Genomic DNA, 13814 nt, shown 5'->3' with positions numbered 1-13814 from the left:
TCTTTCCTTTGTGGTGAGTTTTTCTTTCTAGTCATTTTGCTCAGTGCAGAGTTGCCAAAAACAAGTTGTACGGAAAAAGGAGAAAAAGACAAAAGAGAAAAAAGAAGAAAAAAAACGAAGAAAAAAAGATACAAAAGTGGGGGGGGGGGGGGAGCAAACAGAAAACAGAAAACAAGGTGGAGTATCCTCTGATTCTATAAAGTGTAAATCCCTCAACTTCCTCTGGAACTTTTCAGTGCTGCTTGGTCAATAACTTGCTTTTCCCCTGTTCTTCTAGCTGGTCTTCTGGGGTTGGGCCTGCTGTGCTGATTCTCAGGTGTGAGCACTTGGGGGAGCTGCTCAGTCCCCTGCCTGGTGCACGGCTCAGTGGGAGTTGTTTATTCTATTTATCCTGTGAGGCCACTGTGAGGCTCAGTGGGAGTTGTTTATCCTGTGAGGCGCCAGGAGGAACAACAACAGTGGCGGTGGCCACCTCTCCAGCCCTGGAGTCAGCTCCTGTAGTACCTATCACAGCTCCCAGTCTGCAGGGGCCTGGAAGCTCCAGGGGCTGGGCCGCCAATTTGCACAGCTCAGCCCTGCCCCTCCGCCCCCAGGGGGAGGAGCGTGCTTGCTGTCCTGTGCCCTCCCGGCCTCTGCCTGTCCCTGGGGAAGCGCCGGATCTTGGGCTGTGTCCCCCAGCGCCCTCGGCTCCAGGGCCTGCACTACTGGAATCGAGCTCCCGGGCCGTGCAGCCCCCTCCGCACAGAGCAGCTGCATGAGCAGCCGTGGGAGGTGCTCCTGGCCTGCCCGGCGTGTGCTGCAGCCCTTTAGGGAGCTCTCCCCAGGGGCGCAGGTCCTCTGTTAGTGCCCCTGGGAGCCTGAGGGCTTCCCCGCCCCGCCTGGGATCCTGCTCCAACTCCCTGCGAGGGCCTTTCTCTCCTTTCCGTCTGGGAAGATTGGTGAAGCTCCTGCTTCTGTGGGATGGGGCTTTCCTGTTCTGGGGGCACTCGCCAGGTGGCCTTAGCCCGGCTCCTCGCTGGGGCTCCTCCCCCTTGGATGCTTTTTTATTTATTTATTTTTTTCTGGCTCCTTACCTGATAGAACCGCAAACTCTTCTCACTGTAGCATTCCAGCTGTTCGCTCTTTAAATCTCAGACGGAATTTATAGGTTTTCAGGATGATTTGAAAGTTATCTAGGTAATTTGGTGGGGACAGGTGACTTGAGGACCCTACTCTCCCTCCATCTTGCTCCCCTAGCCTTGATGTTTATATGGCCCAAATATCATCAAATTGAATACTAAACTAGAACACATATACAAATTCTAACACTTACATATATTAATATATATTCAAAAGTACTAATGGGGTCTTTTGAATCTGCATCTAATATACATATATTCATTCATTAATCCAGAACATTGTGAGATATATTTTGTTTCACAGCAACATTAGAGTCTGTAAGAACCTACGTATTAAGGGATCCCTGGGTGGCTCAGCAGTTTGGCGCCTGCCTTCCGACTAGGGTGTGATCCTGGAGTCCCAGCATTGAGTCCCACATTGGGCTCCCTGCACGGAGCCTGCTTCTCCCTCTGTCTATGTCTCTGCCTCTCTCTCTCTCTCCCTCTGTGTCTCTCATGAACAAATAAAATCTTTAAAAAAAGAACCTGGGAACACAGGTTTTGGGAACTATAAGACCTTAGAGATTAAGAATTTGTACTAATCAGGATATCATCATACCTTGTCTAAACTACATGTAGTTTATTCACAACCAAAGTTCTATCACATATCTCTGAATTCCCATCACTTATCTGTCTGCCAAGGCCCTCAATAGATTATAATCAAATTATTGTGCCCCTAATGCTTAAAGAACAAAACCCAATTACCTCAGTATGAAGTTCACTTTATCAGTTTCACCTCCAAGTACCAACTCAATAGGCTATGGTTTCAACAGCTGCACCTCACCCAGTATGTACCTCATGTCACCTCCATACTTTTCTAATGGTGTTCTCTGCCTAGAATGTCTTCTTTCCTTTTTTCGCTATTAGAATCCTACTTAAATTTCAAGGCCCAGCTCAAATTATACCACATCTGGGATCAACATTTGCCCTCCTCCTCAAAATTAACTATATTTCCATTCTGCATTCCTATTTAAAAATTATCTATGCTAGGGACGCCTGGGTGGCTCAGTGGTTGAGTGTCTGCCTTTGGTTCAGGGCATGATCCCAGGGTCCCAGGATTGAGTCCCACATCAGGTTCTCCTGCATGGAAACTGCTTCTCCCTCTGCCTATGTCTCTGCCTCTCTCTCTCTGTGTCTCTCATGAATAAATAAATAAAATCTTTAAAAAAATATCTATGCTAGGGGATCCCTGGATGGCTCAGCGGTCTAGCACCTGTCTTTGGAGTAGGGCATGATCCTGGAGTCCCGGGATCGAGTCCCGTTTCGGGCTCCCGGCATGGAGCCTGCTTCTCCCTCTGCCTGTGTCTCTGCCTCTCTCTATGTCTATCATGAATAAATAAAATCTTCTAAAAAATCCTTAATTAAAAATATATATCTATGCTAACATTTAATACAACTTGACTAAATGTAGTGTACATCTTCTTCTCTCCCTCTCTAGATGGTAAGTTCCCTGGTATAGGAAGAACAAGATCTTATTCAATCCTCTCTCTCCCACCGAGTATATTAACTTGCATATACTCAGTACTTTACAAATATAAATTAAATTAAATGAGAGCTCCATTCTCTCCTAAATTAGAAATAATTTGGTTTATTAATAGAAAAGTTAAAATCGCTTTCTCTAACTGTAAGTAATTCAAATCAAAAGTAGAATTTGATAGTAATTTCACATGTTAAATATTTATACACTTAAATATTATAGGAATTGGAGGGATTTTAACGCTTTTTTCAGGGTGCCTAGTTATCTCAGTAGGTTAAGCACTGGCTCTTGATTTCAGCTCAGGTCATGATCTCAGGTCATTGAACCCCATGTGGGGCTCCAGCTCAGTAGGGAATCTGCTTGCAGATTCTCTCTCTCTCTCTCTCTCTCTCTCTCTCTCTCTCTCTCTCCTTCACACTTGAGTGCTCTCTGTCTCTCTCTCTCTTTCTCTCTCTCTCTCTCTTTCAAATAAATAAATCTTAAAGAAAAACAACAAAAAACTTCTTGGAGTGCCTGGGTGGCTCAGTCCATTGAATATCTGCTTTTGGCCTGAGTCATGATCCTGGGGTCCTGGGATGGAGCTCCTCCTTGGGCTCCCTGCTAAGTAAGGAGCCTGCTTCTCCCTCTCCTTCTGCCCCCTGCTCATGTGCTCTATCTCAAATGAAAAAATAAAATCTTAAAACATTTCTATTCATCAATCTGAAGCACTTTCTATTCATCAATCTGAAGCACTTTGAACTCCTAAGTTAAACATTGTCTTAACATAGACTAGTAATGCTTTCAGAGCATTTAGGGAGAACAGGACCTGAGTTCTCCAAACCCTTTGCAATAGAAGAAAATTCTCAGATATTTTGGAACGCTGGATCTAAGAGTTTTGGAAATACATCTTAGAAACAGTAAGTGTGTTCCTCCTTCCAGAATGCAACTGACTGAATGGCAAACAAAAGCAAAATGTGAGGGGCGCCTGGGTGACTGAGTCAGGCATCTGTCTTCAGCATGATCTCAGGGTCCAGGGATCAAGTCCTGCATCAGGCTCTATGCTCAGCAGGGAGTCTGCTTCTCCCTCCTGCTGTCTTTCTCTATCTCACCTGAGTAAATAAAATCTTTAAAAAAGAAAAAAGCAAAATGGGAAAGAAAGTGGTTTCTGGAGCTAGGGATGGCAGGGAAGTGTGTTTAGAGTTCACTGGAACCAGAGCCTCCTGATTTCTTACTGATCCTGCCACCTATTGGCCAAATTATGAATTAAGACACTATAAGTGACAAGGAACTTAAAGCTGTTATAGTAAGATCAATCAATAGTTACTAAGTGTCATTAAAATAAATGGGAGTTTTGTATCATTAAAATTTGTTTTGGCTATGTTATTTATGTCGGGAATATGCTATGATGTTTAATTGTTCCTTTAAATGTCCCTTTGAAAAATATATCTTAGTAAAAGTAATAGTACTGAAAGGTGCTCCTGACCTGATCTGTATTCAAATATTCAAAATTAGGACAGTAGAAGTAGTAATAGTATCACACATAAAATTCAGAGAATCAGAGCTAAGAACTGGAATGAATGCAGTGTTCTTAGCAGTGAGTAGATGAGAGCCTTTATATAATTTTCATTAGGTTTTAGCAGCTGCAATAATAGTGCTTCTACCTTGATTGGCTACCTTGACTAGTAACTGATTGGCTCTACCAAGTGCTGCTCAGAAGAGCAGGGAATTCTCTTGCTGAATTAATAGCTGTATTAAGTGTAAAGAACTAAAGAAAAACACCACACACACAATATCATGTTAAGTGAAAGGGAGAAGGGAATTAATATTTGTTAAGTGCCTACTATACTAAACACTGGGCTCGGTGCTTTAAATATATAACCTTATTTAATTCTCACAACACTACTAGATAAACATTAGTCTACTCATTTTATAGATGAGAAAATTCAGTCTCAGAGGTTACAAATATTACAGCTGGAATGCAAATAAGTGTGACTCCATTTCCTCTGGCTCTTTCCAGTATATCACACTACCTTTAGAAACTCTCTAATGGATTTTATATTTACCTCTATGTCTCAAACATCATTTTCTTCATTTGTAAAACATAGTCTGGACTAAATCACTTCTAAGGTCCAGACTAAATCTAAAATTTCATGAAATCTCGGATTCTTCCAGGACTCAATACAAATACATGGATAAGTAAAAGAGCAACTGCTCAATATTAAATGTGTAAAGAATTGGAGGGAAACATTTATAGAAAAGTAAATAAAAATTGCCTCTGAATGTAAGAAAAGCTGTTCAACTTCACTCTGAATTTAAGGAGTCAAAATTATAACACAAATGGTTTACCATTTTTACCTCTGAGATGGACAAAGGTTTCAGGGAAACAGATATCATATATATTTTAGGTGCCACTATAGACAGAAACATTTGGAAGGCAGTTTGGTAATATATATCAAAATTATTAATGTACCCAGCATTTTATCCAGGAATTGCATTTCTAGAATTTGTCCTACCAATAGATCCTACATGCACAAAGGTATATGTAGATACATATTCATCACAAAATTGCTTGAAATATCAAAAGAGACTGGAATTAAATATCCACTCATTGGGGACCGATTAAATAAATTAGGATAAGTCCATAACATCAAACTCTATGGAGTATGCAAAAGAAACATAGTAGATGAAAACAAGCTATTATGGAATAACATCCAAGTATATAAGTGAAAACAGCAAGAAGTAAAAAGCAAAAAATTACAAATACACATATGCATCTAGAAGCATGTACTATTTTTAGGAGGCTGTGTGAGAAATTACTAACAGTGGTTTTCTCTGAGGAAGAAGCTATAAGTTTGAGATGGAAGGGATAAGCTTATCATGCATCCTTTTTTACATTTTTTTACTATATAAATACCATGATACAAACATTTTTATCTTTTTTAATTTAAAAAAGAGTATAATTAATAGTAGTTGCTGGAGTCACTGAAAAAAACTTTAAATGTGAAGGTTACTTATAAGAAAAAAAGAGAACTAATGCCAGGAATTTTTAAAATTTCAAATTTCTTCTAATTACCTCTGATTTGTGTGTGTATATGTGTGTGTGAACTTCAATCTACAAGCAACAACAAATACAGCAAAAGCACCTCCAATGTGCAAGATATGATAGAAGTTCTGAAAAGGAGTATTTTTCATCTCTCTCTCCCTTGGTCTCCCTCTGTCTCTCAATCTTAGAAAATTCAGATTCTCACATTCTATGGCATATTGAGACAAATCATACAAATAAATGGTAAAGCTTCCAATTCCAAGGGCATGAGCATATGGAATTTATCAATGTCTTAGTTATGAAGACTCATCCAGGCTGAAAAGATCCTATGTTTATCTAAACTATTAATTTTGTAATAATTAGTAAAACAGTAGTTAAAATGCCAAAACCTTAAAGCCCCAATGATTATGAGAGACTGAGAAGTTACCTACTTATATAGTATCAAAATTATGTGTGAAAGTCACAAGAGATTAAGTATCTAATCATAACGTATTCTATTATCACATAAGTTAAATATACTTATTAGGTACCAGACTTTGATATTATTCCAGAAAATTCACTTATAGGAAAAAGCTGTAAAATCTCCTATGAAAATAAATTGATAAGTAGTACAAATATAAGAGGAAAGGCTATGCACCATGAGCCAAATCTTATTCCAATTTCATGAAAACTTCTGGGCCATTACTATTCTATTACATTGTTTTCTCTTACATAGTAAATCAACAAATTTATGCCCTCTGCTTCTAAGTAAAAATACCTATAGTAGAAGGGTATAACTCACATATTAAACAATAAACACAATCCAACATTTTCAGATGATTAATAACATTTATAAAAAATAAGAGTAAAAGAAGGGTGCTGGGGTGGCTCAGTTGGTTAAGTATATGACTTTAGCTCAGGTCAGGATCTGAGGTCTTGGGATTAAGCCCCATGTCCGGCTCTCTCTCAGCGAGGAGTCTGCTTGTCCCTTTCCTTCTCCCTCTGCCCCTCCCCCAATTTGTTTGTTCATGCACTCTCTCACTCTCTGTCTTTCTTAAATACATACAAATTTTTTGAAAAAGAAAATGAGCAATTCTCCTTTACTTGATGGGTAAAATTTAAGAAATAAGTTAATCTATTTATGTTTGACTCTGTCCACTATGAAAAAATTATACATGTATACAACAGAAAATTTTAGCTAAGCACTGAATTCAATAAATCAGAAAAAGAAAGTTATATTTTTAAAAATAAAAATACCTTTTTTCTGGGTAGCAAAATTCAGTGCCAATTTTGCAAAGAGATCTGGATTTTCAAACTTGTCCTCCTTAACTTTTAACCAGAAACAGTTCTCAGATAATTCTTTGGGTTCAATCTGAAACAAAAATAACAAAGACAATCTTCTAAATTATTATTTCATATTTAGTTCTTCAAAGGATTCAATTTTACCAAGGTTGAATGATAGTTCCTTTATTTATCTACCTACTAAATCAATTTTAGGGTCTATCAAAATAATTTTTAAGTAAATATTCATTGAGGAAGTCAGGAAATTTTATTAATGTATATAAAAGATATACAACAGCAATTAGCCATATAGCAAATTAGATTTTAAATATTCTAATGAATCTAATGAAAGGAATCTTAAAAATATTTTAATAAATCTCCCAACTCACATACATTTTTTTTCTGCTCCTAGATTTTTAAAAATTAGGAAACTAAATTCATAAAAGTGAATTAATTCTCCATGTTTACTGACCAGGGTGAAGGAAATAATTATAATAGCTGAAACCATACATACCTCCTATAATGTGTCAGGTGCTGTTTTAAGTGATTTGCATATATTACCTAATCTAATCCTTATAAAAATCCCTTGAAGTAGGACATATTATTATCTCCATGCTAAAATGAGGAACCATCTTTGGGTGTCCAAACTAGTAAATGGCAAAGATAGGAATTAAACCCAGCCAGAGTTCCTCTAGAAAATTGTGCTCAAAACCACTACACTGAAACCTAAGATTAGAACTGTACATTTTCCAGTACATCATGATGCTTTGTGTTATAATACCATTTTACTATATGCTTAAATGCTAAATGAACATATCATTACATTTACCACACAGAGATAACTAGACCAACAACATATGGATCCTATAGTTTGGTGAATTATACCTTATAAAAAATAACTACATTTTAAAAACATTCGTACCTCATTTATTCTTATGAACAAAGCATAACTATATTCTCAGTGTAAAAACTGGTTTAATCATGATTCTGGTCAAACTAATTTACTATGTAGATATTGTCATATTTCACTCCAGGTATGTTCTCGGATGAGTCATTTCCCCAAATGGTGGTCTGGGTAATTGTATTTTCATTAGAAGATTAGTTCCTAATAATGACTGTGTCAGGCTTGTTAATAAGCTTTTCACGAGATATATTCTAATAAAAGTAAAGCAAAATAGGGGTGCCTGTGTGGCTCAGTCAGTAAAGTGTCTATCTCTTTATTTCAGCTCAGGTTATGATCTCAGGGTCTTGAGATCAAGCCCCGTGTTGGGCTCAGGCATGGAACCTGATTAAGATTCTCTCTCTTTCCCTCTTTTCCCTCTGCCTCTCTCCCACCTTGTACTCTCTCTCTCACCCTTTCTCTCCCTCTCCAAAAAAAAACACAAAAAAAACAAAAAAACAAACAAACAAAACAAGGAAATAACATTCAAAAGAAACAAGAACATTTCATACATTACATAAGAAAGTAATTAGGTTACGTCACTACTGAATGCTGTCACCTATTCCATACAATCTAAATATTTAAAGCTAAAACAAAAAAGGGGCACCTAAGCTGCTCAGTTTGTTAAGTATCTGACTTTCACTCAGGTTATGATCTCAGGTCATGCTCAGTGGGAGTCTGCTTCTCCCTCTCCCTCTGCCCCTTCCTCTGCTTGTGCACTCTCTCTCTCTCTCTCTCTCTCTCTCTCTGATAAATAAAAAACAAAAACAAAAAAACCATTCCCTAAGAACAAAAGTAACTAATAGAGAAAGGCTTAATAATAATAAATATTATATTTAAGAATGTTGCAGTACTTAACAGCAGTACCAGAATTAAAATGTTTCATTTGGTGATATATATGTTATATATTATTTTCTAGCACCATTTTTACTTCAGCTTTCCTTTTGACTTCTACATTAATTTCAAATTATCTGTGGAGTTTCCAATTCTCAAGGTACTAGACTGAAAGATAAACATAAGATGGTAAACTCACAAAGGAAAGCAAGCATCAGCAGTCACAGTCTCAAGCATTATACAATACTTATATGCAGCAATAGTTAATCATATATTAATTATCAACTATGGCTGGACAAAGCCAAAGATAATCTAGTCATAAAAATAGCTGGTCAAATAATCTAGTCTAGTCATAGTCATAATCACCTTTAACCAATTGATTCTCTTCATGGGCACCTCAGGTTTATATATTTTTTTCTGCTTCATCCCATAAGGCAGATCAAGTGGTTCTCCTGGAAAAGGAGGAATTCCTCCTCCAGGGGGAAGTGGTGGAGGAGGTCCCCCAAACAAAGGTGGTGGTGGTGGTGGTGGTATACCAATTATTCCAGGTAAAGGAGGTGGAGGAGGAGGGAGAGGTCCGCCAGGTAGAGGTGGTGCTGGTGGAGGTGGTGGGGGTGGGGATGTCCCACCACCTGGCAATGGAGGTGGTGGAGGAGGGCCTGGAATTCCTGATGAACCTAAGAATCCATGTCCCTGAAACATAATGTAATACAAGGTTTAAATGCTTACAGTAAAATATAACAACAAAGAAAACTTATCAATAGACATTTATGGTTTGTTTAATATTATATACACTTTATTTAGTTTAGTAATATCATAGGGCTTAAAAGTAAATGAAAAAGATTCCCATAGATTTTTCTTAATTTTTTTTATTGGAGTTCAATTTGCCACATATAGCATAACACCCAGTGTCCCATAGATTTTTGATAAGCATTATAAACTCTGGATAATGACTACTTCTACTAACACACAATAAAAGTTGGCATCCTCAAGATTTTGTGAAACACTTCTGAAAAATAATGAAAAACTTACCTTTCATTATAAATATATGCAAAGTACTGAAATGGCTTTAGCCTATTAGACTAGTTGGTTTGAATATGCGATAATTAATACAATCAAAGATCTGATTCCCTTACAGCCAATTAGCTTTACACAGATTCTATCTCATGGTACCAGTAACTTAGCAGTTTTCGAATATCAATAATTAATACCAAGTAACATCCATTTGCATGGTAATATGTTTTTCAATGTTTTTATATCTATTATTTCTCTTCATTGTCTTTACAAGCCTGTAATATAGGTAGGGTATTTTTATCTCAATTTTATCTCACTGCTAATAGATGAGAAAATAGTAACTACAACAAGGTTAAATGATTAATCAAAGGTCATAGTCTGAAATGTTCTTAAGATTTAAATGTGGTTGTTCTTATACCTAATATAGTCCTCTTTCCACTATACCAGACTATCTCCTCATGGAGTCACATGCCATGAAAAGATTTAATTCACACAGATTGGATTATGAGGATAGTATAACTTACTTTTACCACCAGAAAGTAGCTTCAACCTCATTCTCTAATGATAATGGATAACAAATGAAGGACAGTATCTCATTCCAAATTGTCTACTTTTTAAATTAATCTGTACCTGTTTATTTAAACCATTGTTGATTGCAATAGTTCACTTCTAAAATAAATGAATATAAAAGTAAAGTTGGTTATTATAAACATTCCCAAGATAAGCTTACCAATGAACAGATGTATTTGTAGCAAAGATATGACATTAGATGAATTGAATGAAAAGTTTAAAATTAATAAAAATTCTTGGCATCGTGTTATTTTTATTTCAAAAGAAAGTCTTATCTTTACTAATATGAAGTTCCAAGATGGAGTACTTAATTGTACCAACTAAACTTTGAAATACTTTAACAAAACAAATAAGTTGAAGCATATTTTAAGAACAATCAATTTTAAAAACTGCCCTATTTATAAGAATATTAAAATTAATAATCATAAAATCATAGAAATGTTTTCATAATAATTAATATGCAGTCTAAATATTTTATTCATATATATGATGTTTATGTGTGTATATACATACATGCAAATAAACTATCTATACACTCAACAAATCACAATTCTCCCCTGTAATGCAATCCTTTCATGAATTAGTAAGAATTAAAATATGCAAAATTATTTTCATTTTACTTTTAATGCAACAAAATCTTAGAAAACTGAAATTTTTAAAATTTTGATTGAGATCAAAGAAATTATGGAGAAAATAAATTTTTTCTGAAAAGTTTTAAGAAATTAGTAATTTACCCTATAAGTTTTATATATAAATGGATTTGTTGAATACTTTGAAAAGTAAAATGTATATCCAGTTTTTTTAGTAAAAATTAAATTTTTTATCCAATTATATTTGTTAGCATCAAATTTATTTTTTTACTCTATTGGATCATATCTATGATATGAGACTTGTGGAGCCATAAAAATGTTATCACTTTTAACAGAGGATTTTCCTCAAGTTAAATGCATGCTTCAAAAATTTAATAAAGAATCTCAAATAAATGCCACCAGTCTTTAAAAATCAAATCATATTGGCCCTTCTCTTCCCTTTCATGAGCAATTAAGAATGCAACAATTAAATTAGGCTAAAATAGAGTATTGAGAATTGAAAATAGCTAATGAATGATTTAGTATTTGGCACAATTTGAGGTACGCTAGAAAGGACTGTGTGACTGCATTTTTACACATCAGTTAATTTAATAATAAATAAGCAACTGCTCACTAAATAGAAATGCCTTGTGCCAGGGTGAAATTGAGAAATGTCACAATCTTGGGTGGGGGGCAAAAACAAAAAGAAACTGAGTTCTCAGAGATGTGAAAAGAGAAGTCAGATGATACCAAAAAAGTGAAAGATTTAATGAAAGAAATTATCAAATATTATAGATAAGCGAAAGGGTAGGAAAAGGCCCTGCACTGAATAATTTTGAGTTCATCCATGACTTTTTTTTTTATCAGTGACCTTTTAAATCATTTTTCAGATACAAATCTACACAATCAATAAACATCTACTGAGCATCCACTATGTCAAGAGGTATTAGAAAGAAAACCACAGGCCCCCAAAGGCATCAGTTAGATGCCTTAATATCCATATTAAGCTATATTAACCATAGCTTAATATATAATCCATATTAAGCTATATTAACCATAGATTAATATATAATCTAATTATTTCAACATCCCCAAGAAATGCTATCTTGATAGGTGAGTTGGGAACTTATATCAGCAGCCAAAAACTCTACCACAAAAGTTCTCTCCATCCCTAAAGGAAAATAAGGTAAACTTCATAAGACCACCTGCTTTTCCCCGAAGGAAAGTGGCAGGGTCTGAAAAGATCCTTTCCTTTTTTTTTTTTTCCCAAGTCAGTACATTATTTTACATTCAGGTTTGTGCAATAATTGGAACAGAACATATGAAGAGTTTCTTTGTAGACAATTTAGGGATATCGTTTAAGTGAACAGATAATAATGAACTTCAATTTTAACATTGATTATATACAAAATTGAGGTTTTCTATTCTTTAAGAACATGTCTGAAACATATTAGAAGCAACTAATACTTTGTGAAGTCTATACATGATTTCTAATATTTAAATAATCTCAATAAAGTACAGAGAGTATGATACATATATCTCAAACTATATTCAGGGGAAAATTAGGCCCATGAGATGTTACTATATTTCTTGCATTTTAAGAACTCATCCATTAAAAAAGAGATAGCATTGGCTTAAGACATGAACATGTTCCCAGCTTCAGAAACATTACATGGTGGTCAAACATCCCTACTTGATGCTTGAATGTGCTGAATTTTAAAAACTTGGGTCCAACATAGAAGAACTTCTTCCTCATCATTTTTAGAGCTTCTTTTACCTCCTTTTTTCTCAAACTATAGATCAGAGGGTTCAAAAAAGAAATCACAATGCCGTAAAATACAGAAGTCACTTTCATATCCTCTTGGGAATTATTAGCCTGAGGCTGTAAGTACATGTATGAAAGGACTGCATAGAAAATGATGATGGCTGTCAGGTGGGAGGAGCACATGGATAAGGCTTTTTTCTTCCCTGTAGCAGAAGAAATCTTCAGGATGACAACCATGATAGCTATGCTAGTTGATCCTTTCCTTTCCTAATAACATTGTTGCCCCACCTCCTTTCCATAAAAATCTTTCATTTTGTACAATTCCGTATAGTTCCCCAATGCTGACTAAATGGAATGATGCAAATTCATAAATCATTTAATAAAGCCAATTAGACCTTCAAAATTTATGTGGTTTAATTTTGTGTTTTAATGAAGATTTTTTTCTTCCATTTTTCTCTCAATCATTGTTTTCTCTAATGGGCTTTATATGTTACAATGTGCAGTAAAAATTAAAAAGGAAATGCATACAAAGAGAAAGGACATTTTTTCTCACCAACGATAGTAATCTTCCATTTATTAATAACCACTTAAAACATAAAAACTGCTGAGGGTATTTTAAAGAAATAAAAATAAATTAAAAAGTATTGAGAGGACTAAATTGGTTGTTAAGTTTAGAGACCATAACTAGGACCTTGAGAGTATAGGAGTGCTTTCCATCATAGGTGATGCAGCTGGAAATACAAAGTTTCTAGCTTTTGAAATTATGCATTCAATTTTTCAAATCATCATGAAACCTTCACTTCCTGAACAGTCTTCCTTGTGTAATATATTACATTAAAATATTCAAGGAAGTTTAGGTAACTAATGCCTTATTTTTATCCAAAAACAGTAAAATTTTATTTATTATCCTGGAAAATCAAATCTGTAGAGTTATTTCATCTAAAATGCAAAACTCCCAAAAAGTCTGCTTCTGGTAAAATTTTTCCTTCCATCTAACAAGACAATTTTCTACCAGGAAACTCACTGTTACATGACATAAAGTCTATATCTTCTATCATTACCTGGGTTCGAAGTTGCTGGATTTCTGATTCAAGCTCTTTAATTTTTTCTTCTCTTTTTTGAAGCTCAGCTTGAGCTTCCTGTCGAGCTGTGAATTCTTCATCAAACTGCAATGATTACCATCATAAATATACATTTAATAACATA

General features: G+C 35.4%; 1 protein-coding gene across 6 annotated transcripts in view; it reads right to left on the bottom strand.

Moving 5' to 3' along the window:
* The window catches only part of DIAPH2 (diaphanous related formin 2), a 1085411-nt gene that overhangs the window by 694258 nt on the left and 377339 nt on the right, over positions 1 to 13814 (bottom strand). For all 6 annotated transcript variants that reach the window (XM_072744409.1, XM_072744404.1, XM_072744407.1 and 3 more), the window contains 3 exons: positions 13670 to 13774; positions 9057 to 9383; positions 6893 to 7007 (listed from right to left, as the gene is read on the bottom strand). In XM_072744409.1, the coding sequence (XP_072600510.1) occupies positions 6893 to 7007; positions 9057 to 9383; positions 13670 to 13774 (547 nt within the window). The remainder of the gene's footprint in view (positions 1 to 6892; positions 7008 to 9056; positions 9384 to 13669; positions 13775 to 13814) is intronic.

This window comes from Vulpes vulpes, chromosome X (genome assembly GCF_048418805.1).
Source record: "Vulpes vulpes isolate BD-2025 chromosome X, VulVul3, whole genome shotgun sequence".
In the NCBI taxonomy this organism is placed as follows: Eukaryota; Metazoa; Chordata; class Mammalia; order Carnivora; family Canidae; genus Vulpes; species Vulpes vulpes.
The sequence above is the reverse complement of the archived record's forward strand: the minus strand, read 5'-3'. Positions and strand labels throughout refer to the sequence as shown.